We start from the raw sequence: 15,909 nt of genomic DNA, 5'->3' as shown, positions 1-15,909 counted from the left end.
ATAGGGAGGGCTTTGATTGTGAGACGTTCTAACCATCTCTGGAGAGCATGGGAGAAGCCTAAAGGTTGGAAGTGGGTGCCTTTAAGTCTGACTCCTGGTCAGCATGGTGTGCTAGTCCTGCTCTGATAAGGGAGACAGAGCTGAGTTCAGACCTGTGTTAAGATAGGAGTGCCATTTATTGAGCACCAGTGTGTGTCAGGTACTTTATTTATTGGGACCTTTTACATTTAAATTCTCAAAATGACCCAATCAGGGAGGTACCATTATCTTTGTTTCATAGGTGGAAGAGTGAGGCACAAACAGTTGTGATCACTTGCACACTAATTGATTCTCAGAGCCAGGGTCAGAAATTGTGCCTGTCATACTTCAAAGCCTTGTGCTCCTGCCACTCCCAACAGAGAACTGTGTGCTAAGCGTTATTTTAGAGGCTTTACCTATCAGTTGTGGTTTTTTAGATTTTCGAAGTGAGGGAATGGAAGGTCAGCTAAGAATTGGTGAAACTAAGAACCTGGTCTATTGGACTAGAACCCGAGCTCTTAATCACGGTGTTGTACTGCTTTGGAAGGAACTGGGCTGTTATTTTTATACCTGAGTAGAAAGGTGTGGGAAATCAGGTCTTCCGTTCAAGGTCATATAACATGCTGGGGTATAATCCTGAAGTAGCATTTATAGAGATTAAAGTGTTCTCCCACCCCCCACCCCCAGTCTAAATTGAAAAAAATTTTTTTCCCTGAGTCTAAAATGAAGAAAGTAACAATTGTGACTCCACTATTGAAAAGATAACCACTCTTAATGTTAAAAAAATCTTAATTATTTGAATAGCTGATATATGCACACAGTATACAATTTTAAAAAAATCCCAAAGGATAGACAGTAAAAAGATACCCTTCCCTGACCTGTTAACCTATTTTCCTTCTGGGAAGTGACCACTGGTTACACTGTTCACATTTTCATGTATTTTTTTTCTATGCCTTTGCCTCTCCCCAAGTTTTTATTATGAAAATATTCAAACCTACTTGTGTGTTTTGCTTAATCATTGGAAAGTAAGCTGTGGACTTCATGACATTTCACCTCTAGGGATTCAGCATTCGACTCCTAAAATCATCATTCTCTTGTGTCACCAGTAGACTGTGATCACACCCGGGAAAATTAATTTCCTTGTTGTCGTCAGTTATCTAGTTCATATTCAAGCTTCCCTAATTGTTCCCCAGAATGTCGTTTTGGCTTTGGCTTTGGCTTTGGTTTTGGTTTTGGTTTTGGTTTTGGTTTTAAAGGGAAACTCGAATCCAATCAAAGTTCGTGCACTGCCTTTGCTTATTTCTCAGTAATCGCTTGTGTTCTGGAGTGGTTCTCCACATGTTTCTTTTTAGACATTCACTTTTTGAAAAAATCAGGCCAGTTGTCTTGGAGAGTATCCCACATTCTGTGTTTGTCTTAAGGTTTCTTCATAGTGTCACTTACTATGTTCCTCCAACTACTATATTTCCTGTAAACTGGAAGGTAGGTCTAAAGGCTTGTTCAGATTTAGGTGAAATATTTTGGCAAGATACTTCATAGATGATGCTGTATGCGTCATATCGTATCACAATAGGAATATGCCTTTTAAAAAATATAGTAAAATACACATAGCAAAATTTGTCATCTTAACGATTTTTTAAGTGTACAGTTCAGCCATGTTAAGTATCTTCACATTGTACAACTGATCTCCTGAACTTTTTCATCTTGCAAAACTGAAAGTGTACACAGGAAACAGCAACTCCCCATTAGCACCTTCCCTTAGCTCTTTTTTTTTTTTTAACTTTTAAACTTGGTTGAGATCAAACTATATTTTTTGTTATAGTTATATTATCTGCTTATTTCTTCTATTATGGGCATTTCCCCGTGTCGTTAATGGTTGTAGAACAATCCATTATGTGAATATGCTGTTTCCTTAGATGGGATTCTAGTCTTTAACTGCTGTAGGTAATAGCTGCAAAGGGACTGTTTTTCTCAGCCCTTGAACCAGGGCTCCGGTGGGGGCAGAGCAGTGTTCCCTGACTTCCCCTCCTCTGCTTTGTCCCCTACTCCCTTAGGTAAGTCAAATCTCATGGATGCGATCAGCTTTGTATTGGGTGAGAAAACCAGCAACCTGCGAGTAAAGACCCTGAGGGACCTGATCCATGGAGCTCCTGTGGGCAAGCCAGCTGCCAATCGGGCCTTTGTCAGCATGGTCTACTCTGAGGAGGGTGCTGAGGACCGCACCTTTGCCCGTGTCATTGTTGGTGGGTGAGGCTGGCCAGAAGGCTCCCCTTGGGTCCCGGGAGGTGACTAGACTAGTTGACTGGGATAGGTGGATGTCTGACCTTCAGCTAACTCATGCACTGTCTTGTAGGGGGTTCTTCTGAGTACAAGATCAACAACAAAGTGGTTCAGCTACATGAGTACAGTGAGGAATTAGAGAAGTTGGGCATTCTCATCAAAGCTCGTAACTTCCTCGTCTTCCAGGTGAGCATTTTTAACAATTATTGGCTGTCTGCTCTTTGCTGATCCTTGTCCCATCCTCACTGGGCCTGCTTCATCTTGAGCTTCATCTCTCCCCTGAATTAATGTAGCAGCTTCTTCACTGGGCTTACAAGACTCCAGTCTGTCCTCTTCCAGTTCATCCCTTAGGCTAGGTTCATCTTACAAAGACACAAATCTGTTTCTTTCCTTCTCCTCCTTAAAGCATTTCAGTGATTGCTCATTGTCTTATGGTGGTGGTTCTCAAATTATAGTCTCTGGATCAGCATCAACTTGGGGACATGCTAGAAATGCACCTTCTCTGGTCCCATCCCAGATCTATAGACGTAGAGACTATGGGATGGGGCCCAGCACTGAGTGTTTTACCAAGCTCTCCAGGTTATTATGCATGCTAAATCATTGCTTTAGCATAAACTCCAAACTCCTGGCATTCAGGAAACATCATCCTTTGGTTCTTGCCCACCTTACTAGCCCCTCACCTGTCGGTATTTTTCCCTTCCAACCCTGCATTCCAGCTCAGTTAAACTGTTTATAGTTCCCCAAATTCACTTGCTTTCTTTGGCCTGCAGGCCTTTGCATATTAATTGTCCTTTACATGAAATGACCTTCTCTCTTAACTTTCTTGGTTAGTTCTTCCTCATCTTTCAAACTCAACTTAGATGTCACCTTTGGGAAGCTTTCCTGGATAGACACTCCTATCAGTCTCCTACCCCCAAGCTTTACTTAGTGCTTTTTCTGTGTTGCTTCTGTCACTGCACATAACACATGGTGTTGTCTTTGCTTTTGTCTCTTTTGCTCTGTGTGCACCTCAAGAGGCAGGGAACGTGTCCTCAAGGCCCAGTGTGAAATGTGGCACCTAGTGCAGGGAGAGGGTCAGAGACCTTTTTCTGAATAACTGAGTAGAAATGGGTAGAAGGAACTGGGTTGGATAGGCTCTAAATGGGGAGAGTGTTTTGATCTTTACTAGGGTGCTGTGGAATCTATTGCCATGAAGAATCCCAAAGAGAGGACAGCTCTATTTGAAGAGATAAGTCGCTCTGGGGAGCTGGCCCAGGAGTATGACAAGCGAAAGAAGGAAATGGTGAAGGCTGAAGAGGACACACAGTTTAATTACCATCGCAAAAAAAACATTGCGGCTGAACGCAAGGAAGCCAAACAGGAGAAAGAAGAGGTAGGTGGCTAGGCTACCTCTGGGCTCTAAGGGGCCAGGGTCGAGCCAGTGCCTTACTGATGCACACCTGCCTCCGTGCTCCTGTTTGCGCAGGCCGACCGCTACCAGCGCCTGAAGGATGAGGTGGTGCGAGCTCAGGTGCAGCTGCAGCTCTTTAAGCTTTATCACAATGAAGTGGAGATTGAGAAGCTCAATAAGGAACTGGCCTCTAAGAACAAGGAGATTGAGAAGGACAAGAAGCGTATGGACAAGGTAGAGGATGAGCTGAAGGAGAAGAAGAAGGAGCTGGGCAAAATGATGCGGGAGCAGCAGCAGATTGAGAAGGAGATCAAGTAAGAGGCAGGCCTGGGCCTGCAACCTATGGGAAACCAAGAGGCTGTGCTGTTTCCTAGGGCTCCTCTGAGCCTAGAGTCCGGTGTTCGTCCTAGTTTGTCTTCCTCTTGACTTGCTTTGGCCAGAACCAAACACATTTCTTGACTTGCATTTTAGACAAAGCATTTGAGTACTCAGACTCTGGGTAGATGGCTACTCATGAAAGAGAGAACTTGAAAGGGGTGGGGACCTTGCCAAGTGAGAGGAAGCAATGGGAGGCCTGGCTACTAGAGTGGCTGGGAATGCCTTCCTGGAAGAGGAAAACTGGCGCTAGAAGTTTAAAGGACATGAAAAAGTTAGATCAGATGGGGGACAACTCCATGAACATAGGGCATTCTTGGGAGCTGTTACTGAGGGTCCTGGCCTGGCTAGGGCTGAGGCAGGAGTGGCAGCTTTACCTTATGGAATGGCCGGAATGCCAGGCTGAAGCCATCAGTTCCAGGGAGTAGTCAGACTGCCCCTTTTCTGAGGATCTGTGGGGCATCAGGTCCTCGTTCTTTAAGCAATTCCCTGAGGCTGGCTGGGACATCAGGCCCCCCCTTTGGGTAAAAAGCCTGGGAACCCTCTCTTCTGCCACAGTGCTAACTGATTTACCCACCACCCCCCCTCCGGCAAAAGGGAGAAGGACTCAGAGCTGAACCAGAAGCGACCTCAATACATCAAAGCCAAGGAGAATACCTCCCACAAAATCAAGAAGCTGGAAGCAGCCAAGAAGTCCCTACAGAATGCTCAGAAGCATTACAAGAAGCGTAAAGGTGACATGGATGAGCTGGAAAAGGAGATGCTGTCAGTAGAGAAAGCCCGGCAGGAGTTTGAGGAACGGATGGAAGAGGAGAGTCAGAGTCAGGGCAGAGACTTAACCTTGGAGGAGAATCAGGTAAGCTCTGGGAGGTTGGGGGTGGGGTGGGGGATTGCTGTGCTTCTACAGAGACTGATTTGGTTACCTGTTCCTAATACAGGTGAAGAAATACCACCGGTTGAAAGAAGAAGCCAGCAAGAGAGCGGCTACATTGGCCCAGGAGCTGGAGAAGTTCAATCGAGATCAGAAAGCCGACCAGGACCGGCTGGATCTGGAAGAGCGGAAGAAAGTAGAGACAGAGGTGGGCATGTGTTACAAGATTAGGGATGATGGTCCAGAGAAAAAAGAAGTGATGAAAGTCTTTTTTTTTTTTTCTTTTTAATGTTTATTTTTGAGAGGGAGAGAGCGTGAGCAGGGGAGGGGGCACAGAGAGAGGGGAGCAGAGGATCCAAAGCAGGCTCTGTGCTGACAGCAGAGAACCTGATGCGGGGCTCAAACCCACGAACCGCAAGATCATGACCTGAGCCGAAGTCAGACGCTTAACTGACTGAGTTACCCAGGTGCCCCTTAACAGTAATGACAATAGCTAACAACTAGTAAGCATTTACTGTTTGCTAGGTACTATATTTTACATGTATTTACTCATTTAATTCCTCATTTTCCAAATGAGGAAACTATAGTGCAGAGGTGAAGTAATTTGCCTAAGGTCACATCATTATGAAGTGGCAGAACCAGGACATGTTCTACCCAGGCTAGGTAGAACGTCATGAGAAGGTCTCAGGGCTCTGGGAGGGGCATCAATTAGCAGAGCCACACTGAACACTGTTGTGTATCTGCTTTTTAGTAGGTCTCCCCCATTAGTGACAGACTGTCCTGGACTGTTGGGCTTTTTGATCAGTGGGCACATAGCAGGTATAAGCCAGGGCCCCATGGTCTTAGAGTTAGCTTGCTCAGCCCCTGGTGATGGTGTATATTTGTCTTCCAGGCCAAGATCAAGCAAAAGCTGCGGGAGATTGAAGAGAATCAGAAACGGATTGAGAAACTAGAGGAATACATTACCACTAGCAAGTATGTGGCTCTGCAGCCTTTCCTCTTATTTCCAGGGCTGTTGTTGTGAACCCTATTTGTCCTGCCCCTCCTCAGGCAGGATCCCCAGAGTCCCTTTCAGCCAGGTATATTTTCTCACTAGCCAGGGTAACCCCTTGTGATCCCTCACTTTGTAGGCAGTCCCTAGAGGAGCAGAAGAAGTTAGAGGGGGAGCTGACAGAGGAGGTGGAGATGGCCAAACGGCGTATTGATGAGATCAATAAGGAGCTGAACCAAGTGATGGAGCAGCTAGGTGATGCCCGTATTGACCGCCAGGAGAGCAGCCGCCAACAGCGAAAGGCAGAGATTATGGAAAGCATCAAGCGCTTGTACCCTGGCTCTGTGGTAAGAATGGAAAGGGAACTCCTTTCCTGAGCACCTACTCTCCCACTGGCTGTCAGCAGCCCTGTGAAGACAAGATTGCTGATCCCTTTTTTACAGCTGGGGGAACAGGCTCAGAGAGATGAAATGACTTACCCAAAACAGCACAGCTTATAAGAATTGTAATCCAAACCCAACTTATGTCTGACTTGGAACCTCCTGTTCTTTCTATCACACCAGTTGCAACTTCTTGAAGGTTTTGTCTTGCTGCTTCCACTCCTCTGTGGGATGCTGGGAAACTGGAGAGGCCTTTGGAAGTGGCAGAAGCCACAGGATATGATTTAGTCTCATAGGAAGTAACTCTGCAGGCTTTGATATGAGCTCACATGGCCTGTACCAAGTGGTTCGTTTACTTGTAGGGATATCCTAGGCTTTATCAGAGCTCTTGGCCTCGTAAACCAAATCTTGAGTTCCCTGAGTATTCTCTCTCTATTGCTATCCATCCCTGGGTTCAACTTAATTTGGTCCCATAGATATTTCCTGATCTGTCCTCTAGACACTTCTGGGGGAGTTATAAGGATCTCTATTGCTATAATTCCTTCCCTGGGTTTAACTTAATTTGGTTCCATAGATATTTCCTGATCTGTCCTCTAGACACTCCTGGGGAGTTTATAAGGATGATTTAGGCTCATTTCCTGCCCTTGAAGATCTTACCCATTATCTGATAGTTCTTAAGGAACCAGGATTAGCTTAGGGGGCATGGGGGACATGAACTAGAAAAAGATTTATTTTGCTGGGTGCTTGTGAGAATTTGAGGTAATGTATGTAAGGGGTATCTGACAGTGCCTGGGGCAGTAGTGGTCTGTGAAATGATAAAACTGAGGTTTAGAAAGATGATTTTGGATTCAGGCATGACTGGAGTGATTGTTGCTTTGGGGACAGAGTAGGCTTTTCCTCCATAGCATGGAAGCTACGTTCCTCATGCAGGTTTTGGTCTGCCACTTCTGAACTGGGAATTGGGGTTCCTGAGTCAGTCCCCAAAAGCCTCATGCTTCAGTTTTCTCTTCTGACTTTCCTCAGTATGGACGCCTCATTGACCTCTGTCAGCCCACACAAAAGAAGTACCAGATTGCCGTGACCAAGGTTTTAGGCAAGAACATGGATGCCATTATCGTGGACTCTGAGAAGACAGGCCGGGACTGTATTCAGTATATCAAGGAACAGCGTGGGGAGCCTGAGACCTTCTTGCCTCTTGACTACCTGGAGGTGAGGCTGGTGGGGATGGGGTCAGGGCAGTGTGAGAGGGCCCCTTCTCCTAGCCCTCCATGTTCTCCCACTTACTGAGCTTCTTCCCATAGGTGAAACCTACAGATGAGAAGCTCCGGGAACTGAAGGGGGCCAAGCTGGTGATTGACGTAATTCGCTATGAGCCACCCCACATCAAAAAGGCCCTGCAATATGCTTGTGGCAACGCCCTTGTGTGTGACAATGTGGAGGATGCCCGCCGCATTGCCTTTGGCGGCCACCAGCGTCACAAGGTATGGATTCCCTTGTGCACATTGGAGCTGGACAGGCTTAGTATTGGAGACTCTTCATCTTCTCTCCCTCCTTCTCTCTTTTCCCTACTGTGTGTAGACGGTGGCACTGGATGGGACCCTGTTCCAGAAGTCAGGGGTGATCTCTGGTGGAGCCAGTGACTTGAAAGCCAAGGCTCGGCGCTGGGATGAGAAAGCGGTAGATAAGTTGAAAGAGAAGAAGGAGCGGTTGACAGAGGAGCTGAAAGTAAGTCATGGGCATTACTGTCCCCAGGGTTTGGAGTCCTAAGCCCAGGCTGGCCACTCCTGTTCTTATCACCTAGCTGTTCTGTCGTGTCCACTTCAGGAGCAGATGAAGGCAAAGCGGAAAGAGGCAGAGCTACGTCAGGTACAGTCTCAGGCCCATGGACTACAAATGCGGCTCAAGTACTCGCAGAGTGACCTGGAACAGACTAAGACAAGACATCTAGCCCTGAATCTGCAGGTGGGGCTTAGTCTTCAGCCCTGTCCTCCAAAGGCCACCCTCACATTCCTGGTCAGAGTTTCTCTGGGAGTGGAAATGTATCCCATTTCCCTCTCTCCTCCCAGTCTGCCTCAGGGAACCAAGCATAGCAGCCCGGGCTTCAGATCTCGACTTTATGGTGGGAGGCAGCTTACTTAATGTGTCATCATCAGTTTTTCATCTATTTGTAAAATGGGAGTTAGAATACCACCTGCTTTATAGCCTTCTTGCAAAGATTGAATGATTACATGCCTGTAAAGTACTTAGACTGATTCCTTGCGCCCGGTAAGTGCTCAGTAAATGTTAGATGCTATTATTAGCATTATTCGTTCAACAAATATCTGAGCTGCTTCTGAAAGTGAATTGAAAGTGAACGCTGGCATTTCAGTCCCTCTCGGTGGGGGTGCTCTTCTAGGTATATTAATGTGTTTGATCATAGGGTGCTTCCCGAGACCACCTGGAGGCATTATTTAAAGTGTAGTATAAATATCCCTTTACCTTCTTCTAAAATCAAAAAGTCTGAATTCCGAGGGTTATAGATAAGGAAATGTGGACCTGTAACTGATGATGTTTACCATGTGGATTAAAGCTAGCCAAATAGAGCCCGAGGAGGAAGCTGTGTGATGGTTCAAGTGGGAGATGATGGAACCTTGACTGGGGAATTGTGAGCCATGTTCTCTCAGCATGTGGAGAGCTAGCCCTTCTTTTGCAGGGGCCGGTGAGCTCAGGGTGGCTCCGTTCCTCCAAAGAGCCTGGTCTCTTTTTCCCTCAACCCTGTTTCCTGCAGGAAAAGTCCAAGCTGGAGAGTGAGCTAGCCAACTTTGGGCCTCGCATTAATGATATCAAGAGGATCATCCAGAGCCGAGAGAGGGAAATGAAAGACTTGAAGGAGAAGATGAACCAGGTTGGTAAGGGATGAACCATGCCAGTGTGTGCAGTGGGGTGGGACTGGGACTGGCAGCAGCACTCTGATCCAGAGGGCCTTTGCTGTCCCTTGCTTCTCCCCTCAGGTGGAGGATGAGGTGTTTGAAGAGTTTTGTCGGGAGATTGGTGTGCGCAACATCCGAGAGTTTGAGGAAGAGAAGGTGAAGCGGCAGAACGAAATTGCCAAGAAGCGGTAAGTGGAAGTGTGGGGTACAAGAGGACACACTGGGGTGCCCTTGAGCCCCCAGCCTGATATCCTGGGAAGTCACATGCCATCATAAGACAAAGAGCAGCTCTTAGAACGATGGGTGTAGTAGGTCGGCTTTAAAGAACAGGAACATCAGGGAGGCAGTGTGGCATGGTCTCATGCTTAAGAGTGCCAGCTTTAAATGTGATTTACCTGGGTTAGAATCCTAGCTCCATAACTCATTATCTTGGGCAGTGACTTGACCTCTCTGAGGCCCAGTTTCCTTATCTGTAAAGTGGGATAATAAGGATGCCTGTCTCATGGCATTTAGGCAGATCAAATGAACTCGTCCTTGTAAAGTATTTAGGATAATACTTAGCACCTACCAGGAGTAGTAAATGCTAGCTTTTGTTATTGTCATTATCCTGATGGGCATTGCAGAGGGGTGGGGATGGAATGAAGTTGGAAGAATAGTAAGAACAACACAACAGTTCCCCTTCTCTTCCCCCTCTTTACTATATTTAATTTAATAGACTTTTCTTGAGTCCCTATGTTGTACAAAGTTGTCCTGTGCTAGGTATTGGTGGGGAGATTGGGGTGACACAGACGAACGTGACAATCTTTAAAAGAAGTCGCCCCCTGGACCCTGGGTCTCAGTCTGCAGTTTATGTAGCTCATGGCCATATAGTAAATACTCATTGCTCTCCTACCCATAAGCCAGGCTCAAGGGATATAGAATTGAATCAGAGACTGTCCTTGTCCTCAGGGGGTTGTGGAAGCGGGGGAGACAAACAAGTAGATCAACAATTTCAGAATAGTGTCATTGATGCTGTACTTGAGGTACATAGAAAATACAGAGGAAATGTTCAAAGAACTGCAAATCAAGAAGAAAGATAAAAACGAGAGACCCAATAGAGAAATGGACAGAGGGTGTAGTTAGCATTTCATGGAAAAAGAAGCACAAATGGCTTATAACTACAGATTGATGTTCAGTCTTGTTTCTAATCAGAGAAATGCAAATTAAAACAGTCTTAGCAGTATTTGGTGAAAATAAGTCTGCATAAGCTCTATGACTTAGCAAAGCCACTTCTGGATATATAGCTCAGAGAGAGTGTTGCCACAGGGCAACAAAGAGACACATTCGGGGTTGTGTCTTGGCATAATTTATAGTAGTTGGACATTGGTAGCCACGTAAATGGCCATCACTTGGAGGAAAATATAAGTAGAATGTGATGAATATATAGACTATGCAATACTGTGTAGCAGTTCAAAGCAAGAACTAGATTTACAGGCTGTAACATACATACGTTTATAATTGTATTTGTGTACATTTAAAAACAAGTATATTTTACAAGGGTGTGTATTCTTAAGGCTATATACGTATGTATGTATGTATGTATGTCACTTTGGAGTGTGTGCTCACTATAGGGAGAGTAATGGGAGTGGAAATCAGGTATTGAGCCAAAGGAGACCATGGTCTTGCACAGACAGTGAACATAAGTGTGTTATGAACTGTGGGATATAATTAACTGCACCAAAAAGGGAGGAAACCCAGAAACATGTAATAAAAGCGGAGAACCTGCTCACAACTGTCAGGAAAGCTTTTCCAGAACAAGAAGCGATGAACTGGATGCCTGTAGAGTGAGTAGGACTTGGCCAGCTGGGCAGCAGACAGAAGGGAGTTCCAGGCAGTGAGAACAGCATGCTCGGAGGTGTGAGAGAGTGTGCCTTGTACTGGAAACTAAGTAGTTTTGAATGTCTGGAGCATAAAAATGGGGTCAGGAGGAAGGCGGGGGTGGTGGACAGGTCAGCAGGGGCCAGATTGCAGAGGGCTTTATGAGTCATGCTTGGGATATTGGACTTAAAATTGCATAGCTCAAAATTATAGAGTTAATTACATTCCATTTGGATTATAGTGGCTAATAGGGTTAAGCTGCTAGCATGACATCTGGCAGCATCTGTCACACCATATTGCGGGGGTGGGGAGGCAGTTGGAAATTAGCCCTGTCTGGCCTGCTAGTATCTGGATGCTGGTTACATACTCTTTGAGTTTCTGAAGAGATGGGGAGCAGGGCAATAGCAGAAATCTAGTATTTTCTCTATGTTTTGTTTTTACTACCTAAGCTCTGCTCCTTGAAGGTTCTGGGATGGGGGAGGGTGGGTGGGCTCATTGGAAAGAGTCAAAGCCCATGAGCAAGTATAAGCTGAATGCAACCAGGATACTGTCAATAATGATGGTAACTAAAATTTATTAAGTATTTAACTGTGTGTCTGGTATGCTTCTAAGGACTGGATGCATATTAACTTGTTAAAAAAATTCTCCCAATAACTATGAGGTAAGCACTACTGTTATTTCCATCTTATAGATGAGGAAACAGAAGCATAGAATGTATAACTACCTTGGCCAAGATTACACTACTAGTGAATGGCAGAGTTTGGATGCCAGACCTCTTATTCTGCCACATTACATTGCGATGGTGCCATAGGAGAAACAGCCTGGGTTTGGTGTTAGACCTGGATTCCTGTGTGGCCTTGGGCAAGGTCTTTTACCTCTTGGCCCATGTTCCCTCATTTGTAAAATTAGGATAATCATGCTTACTTGTGGAGCTATTAATTAGAGGATTAGAGGTAATTTTGTAAAGTACACAGAAACTTAATAAGTAGGAATTATCATGGCTGGTGGGTTCAGGTGGACCTTTTTGTGCCTCCTAGGAACTTGGGAGGGTTCTGGAGTCTTCCAGTGTATAAAGGGGGAGTAGTGGAGTTTGGCCTGATCTCCCCTGCCTTGTGCCATATCCATAAGGCAAGGCTGAGGAACTTAGTTCTCCAGCGTCAGTTGGAGTTGGAATAGTTTTATGTGGATATGGAGGGATGAGCTGAGTGGTGACTGAAATCTGGTAGTACCTGAGTCCCTGCATCCTGGGTCTAGTTCTCTTTTCTCCCAACAGTTTGGAGTTTGAGAATCAGAAGACTCGCTTGGGCATCCAGTTGGATTTTGAAAAGAACCAACTGAAAGAGGACCAGGATAAAGTGCACATGTGGGAGCAGACAGTGAAAAAGGATGAAAATGAGATAGAAAAGCTCAAGAAGGTAAGGAAGGAGAGCATGAAAAGACATACTAAAAACTGGGAGGAAAAATTGGAAGAGATATGATAGAAGGATAATATCCATTATTTATAAAGCCCTGTTGAAATAAGAAAACACCAAGACCTAAATAGGAAAAATGAAATGAGTAAGAGGCACAAACAGTTTAAGAAGGTTCAAATAGCCCATAAACACATACACATAATTTAGCCTTATTAGAAATCAAAGAAATGCAAATTAAAGCAACAATCAGAGGTAATTTGTTTCCTATCACATCCAAGATTAAAAAAAATGATTAACACTGGCCACGGTGCCCAAGACCAGCATTCTTTTATGCCATATGGCACCATCCATCAAGATTCTTCAGAATGTATTTATCCCCTCTTACTCAGTAATACCTGAGGAAATCCAGAATGCTGGCACAGCTTTGTGCATGGAGGTTGATGTTTATTACAAACATTTATAGTTCTATATTGGAAACTCTCCAGTGTCCTCTGGGAATTAGGAGTTTAGCAAATTATGCTACATTCATATATGTGTGTAGTTAAATGGTCTTCAAATTTTAGTAATATACAGAACCTGTTTAAAGACCTAAGATCTTTAGCGTTGGCTTAAAAAAATCCTTACTGTTAAATATATACAAACATCCATACTTAGAGCACTTAACCAGAAAGCCAGGATAAACTTACAAATTAATTTTTATAATTAACCACATTAATTCAGTGCAACAGATGATGGTGTTTTGCTGAAACTGAGTCCCTTTTCACAGTGCGCCTGTGCTGCTGACTGCCACGGCTCAGTTTGAGTCAAGCATGCCTGTGTCACTGGGTATTGTCTAACAACTCCCTTTTCCCACATTCCTTCTCTTTAAATTCCTGTCAAACCTTTGTTCTTCTCACAGCGTCCCGTCCTGAGGTGATTTGATCCTCTTCACTTGGTTTAAACCATTTGACTTTTATGTCTGCCTGTGTTTGTTGGTGGTAGTGGTGGTGGTGGTGTGTGTGTGTGTGTTTTCATTAAACCCAGATAATTAAAGTAGTTCTCTTTGGTGTCACCAGAATCTTAAATGCAAATGAAGATCAGGCAGGCATACATGGACATCTAGATGATCCAGAGTCATGTTTCTATGACTTTTTATTTTGAAATCATTTGAAAATGAGTATTACAAAGAACTCCCCCCTACCTGTCACCAAGATTCATCAGTCACTGACATGCCATATTTGTTTCTGCATTGTCTGTGTATGCATATTGTTTTTATGAGCCATTTAGGAGGAAGTTGCAGATATGTCTCCTTTATGTGACTTTAAGATCAAAATGAAAACCAAACATTCTTCCTTTAAGAAATCTGATCTATTAAGTAAGACTCCGATCCCCTTGACTGACCATGCTCAATGCCACTCCCTTTCCTCTTCCTGGGGCTAATCCCATGTAGTGTGTATTCTTCCAGAGCTTGTAGGCATTTACTTAAATACTTGTATATTCATATAGGTACACTCATAGAAAATACACAGTATTGTTTGTGTGGGTTTTTAAAAAATTGATGTTATATTGCTCATGATGGCAATTTTGATGTGGAAAAGATGCTTAAATATAATACTAAGTCAGAATATAGAGTTTTAATTCTAATCTAGTCTCTAGTCTGTAGGGCTATCTAGAAGTGATATGAGGAGGAAACAGACTAAGATGTTAATTGGTTATCTGTGGCTGGTGGGATTACGAGTGACTTTTTCTCCTCCTACTTGATACTGTTTCAGTACTTTGAACTTTTCTACATCAAGCAACTTGTATTATGGGGTATGTAGGGGAGGGCAACCAAATTTGAAAAAAGATAAAAAGAAGCCCAGAGGGTGATGGTGGTATGTGAAAGTAGAGCTTATTGAAGAGGTTCTGACACACCCAGAGGCTCCTTCTGCCTGGTGGAAAGGGTGGGGGCAAGGGGAGAAGATCCCAAGGTGAGATGAGGAAAACCTTCACTTCTTGTCCTGTTCCCCCTGCTGGGACCAGGAGGAGCAAAGACACATGAAGATCATAGATGAGACCATGGCCCAGCTACAAGACCTGAAGAATCAGCACCTGGCCAAGAAGTCGGAGGTGAATGATAAGAATCATGAGATGGAGGAGATTCGTAAGAAACTGGGGGGCGCCAACAAGTGAGTGGGTTCAGGCCTGGGGTGGGGGAACTAGGTAGAGCAGGCAGCCTGCTGGATTTGGATCTCACCTCTCCCTGGACCTTCTTAGGGAAATGACCCACTTACAGAAGGAGGTAACAGCCATTGAGACCAAGCTTGAACAGAAACGCAGTGACCGCCACAACCTGCTACAGGCCTGCAAGATGCAGGACATCAAGTTGCCACTGTCTAAAGGCACTATGGACGACATTAGTCAGGAAGAGGTGTGTGTCATGGCTGGTGGTGGGAGTGGGCAATGAACAACATTGACCAGAGATGGGAGGTGAGAGTGACCAGGGAGAGAGAGAAAAGGATGGTGGGTGGAGGTGGTGGGGAACATAAGGAAGGATGAAGGGGAGATGAGGCAGGGTGAGGCTGTGAAGGCAGGTGAAGTGAAAGGCAGTAGCCTTGGTGTGAGAGGGAAGTTGAATTGAGGGGTAGTGCTGTCAGTGGGTGGTGAGGGAGTGAGGCCAGGAGAAGATGAAATCATTCTGTATGTAACCTTAGGGACTTGAGGGAAAAGTTAGCTCCCGCAGGTGATGACTATTGGGAAGAGTGCATGTTGAGGGACATTAGCCAAGAGCAAAGGAAGACAGAAGCTGAGGGACCTGAGAAATGATGGCCTAGCTGCAGTGAAAGAGGTTGGCCAGGAGAGGGTTGGGTAAGGGACATCAGGAATGCAGAGGTGACAAAGTTTAGTCATAGGAAAGGGAGGGACACTAGCCAGTAGAGGAGCCAAGGCATTTTATGTCCTGGAATTGACAATTGGTAGCAAGGGGTGGGAACATTAACTGAGAGGAGGTTTGCATATATCTGTCTTAGACCTGGGCACGGATCTCAGGCCCACATGTCTTTCCCTCCCTCCTCCCAAATAGCATTTCAATTTAATTCAGCAAAATATTTTGAACACCAGAAATGTGCCAGGCGCCATGGTAACAGGTGACATAATTACTCCTAATCCAAAACAATCCTGCCAGGCAGGCGTTGTCCCGTGTTACAGTTGAGGGTTTGTGTGTTTAAATCAGGATTCAGGTGTCAGGATCTGACAGCATGACTTGCCCAGGATCTCACCGTTAGTGGTAGAGCCCAAATTTGAACTCAGGTCTCTGTACCTTCAGAGCTGCTGTCCTTCTGCCACAGGTGTTCTCTAGCAAGGTGCTTCTCAAAGACTTTGAAGGCTGCATAGGAGCGCCCTCCCCGCCCCCCCCCCCCCCCCCCCGCACCCTCTAGAGGAGCATTCTCATGGCCAGTGTGCTCCATT

At 45.1% G+C, this 15,909-nt stretch overlaps 1 protein-coding gene across 7 annotated transcripts in view; it reads left to right on the top strand.

The window, feature by feature from the left end:
• SMC1A (structural maintenance of chromosomes 1A) overlaps positions 1–15,909 on the top strand; it is a 43,371-nt gene that overhangs the window by 2,167 nt on the left and 25,295 nt on the right. For 5 of the 7 annotated variants that reach the window (XM_047843359.1, XM_047843356.1, XM_047843358.1 and 2 more), the window contains exons 2-18: positions 2,073–2,261; positions 2,372–2,484; positions 3,467–3,670; positions 3,764–4,002; positions 4,661–4,919; positions 5,002–5,142; positions 5,827–5,909; positions 6,065–6,272; positions 7,329–7,514; positions 7,607–7,786; positions 7,884–8,030; positions 8,130–8,267; positions 9,073–9,189; positions 9,296–9,402; positions 12,345–12,486; positions 14,485–14,630; positions 14,719–14,872. In XM_047843359.1, the coding sequence (XP_047699315.1) occupies positions 2,073–2,261; positions 2,372–2,484; positions 3,467–3,670; positions 3,764–4,002; positions 4,661–4,919; positions 5,002–5,142; positions 5,827–5,909; positions 6,065–6,272; positions 7,329–7,514; positions 7,607–7,786; positions 7,884–8,030; positions 8,130–8,267; positions 9,073–9,189; positions 9,296–9,402; positions 12,345–12,486; positions 14,485–14,630; positions 14,719–14,872 (2,753 nt within the window). The remainder of the gene's footprint in view (positions 1–2,072; positions 2,262–2,371; positions 2,485–3,466; positions 3,671–3,763; positions 4,003–4,660; positions 4,920–5,001; positions 5,143–5,826; positions 5,910–6,064; positions 6,273–7,328; positions 7,515–7,606; positions 7,787–7,883; positions 8,031–8,129; positions 8,268–9,072; positions 9,190–9,295; positions 9,403–12,344; positions 12,487–14,484; positions 14,631–14,718; positions 14,873–15,909) is intronic. The other 2 variants (XM_047843363.1, XM_047843361.1) reach the window with 2 other exon arrangements.

The sequence above is a fragment of the Prionailurus viverrinus genome, chromosome X (genome assembly GCF_022837055.1).
Source record: "Prionailurus viverrinus isolate Anna chromosome X, UM_Priviv_1.0, whole genome shotgun sequence".
Taxonomy (NCBI): Eukaryota; Metazoa; Chordata; class Mammalia; order Carnivora; family Felidae; genus Prionailurus; species Prionailurus viverrinus.
The sequence above is the reverse complement of the archived record's forward strand: the minus strand, read 5'-3'. Positions and strand labels throughout refer to the sequence as shown.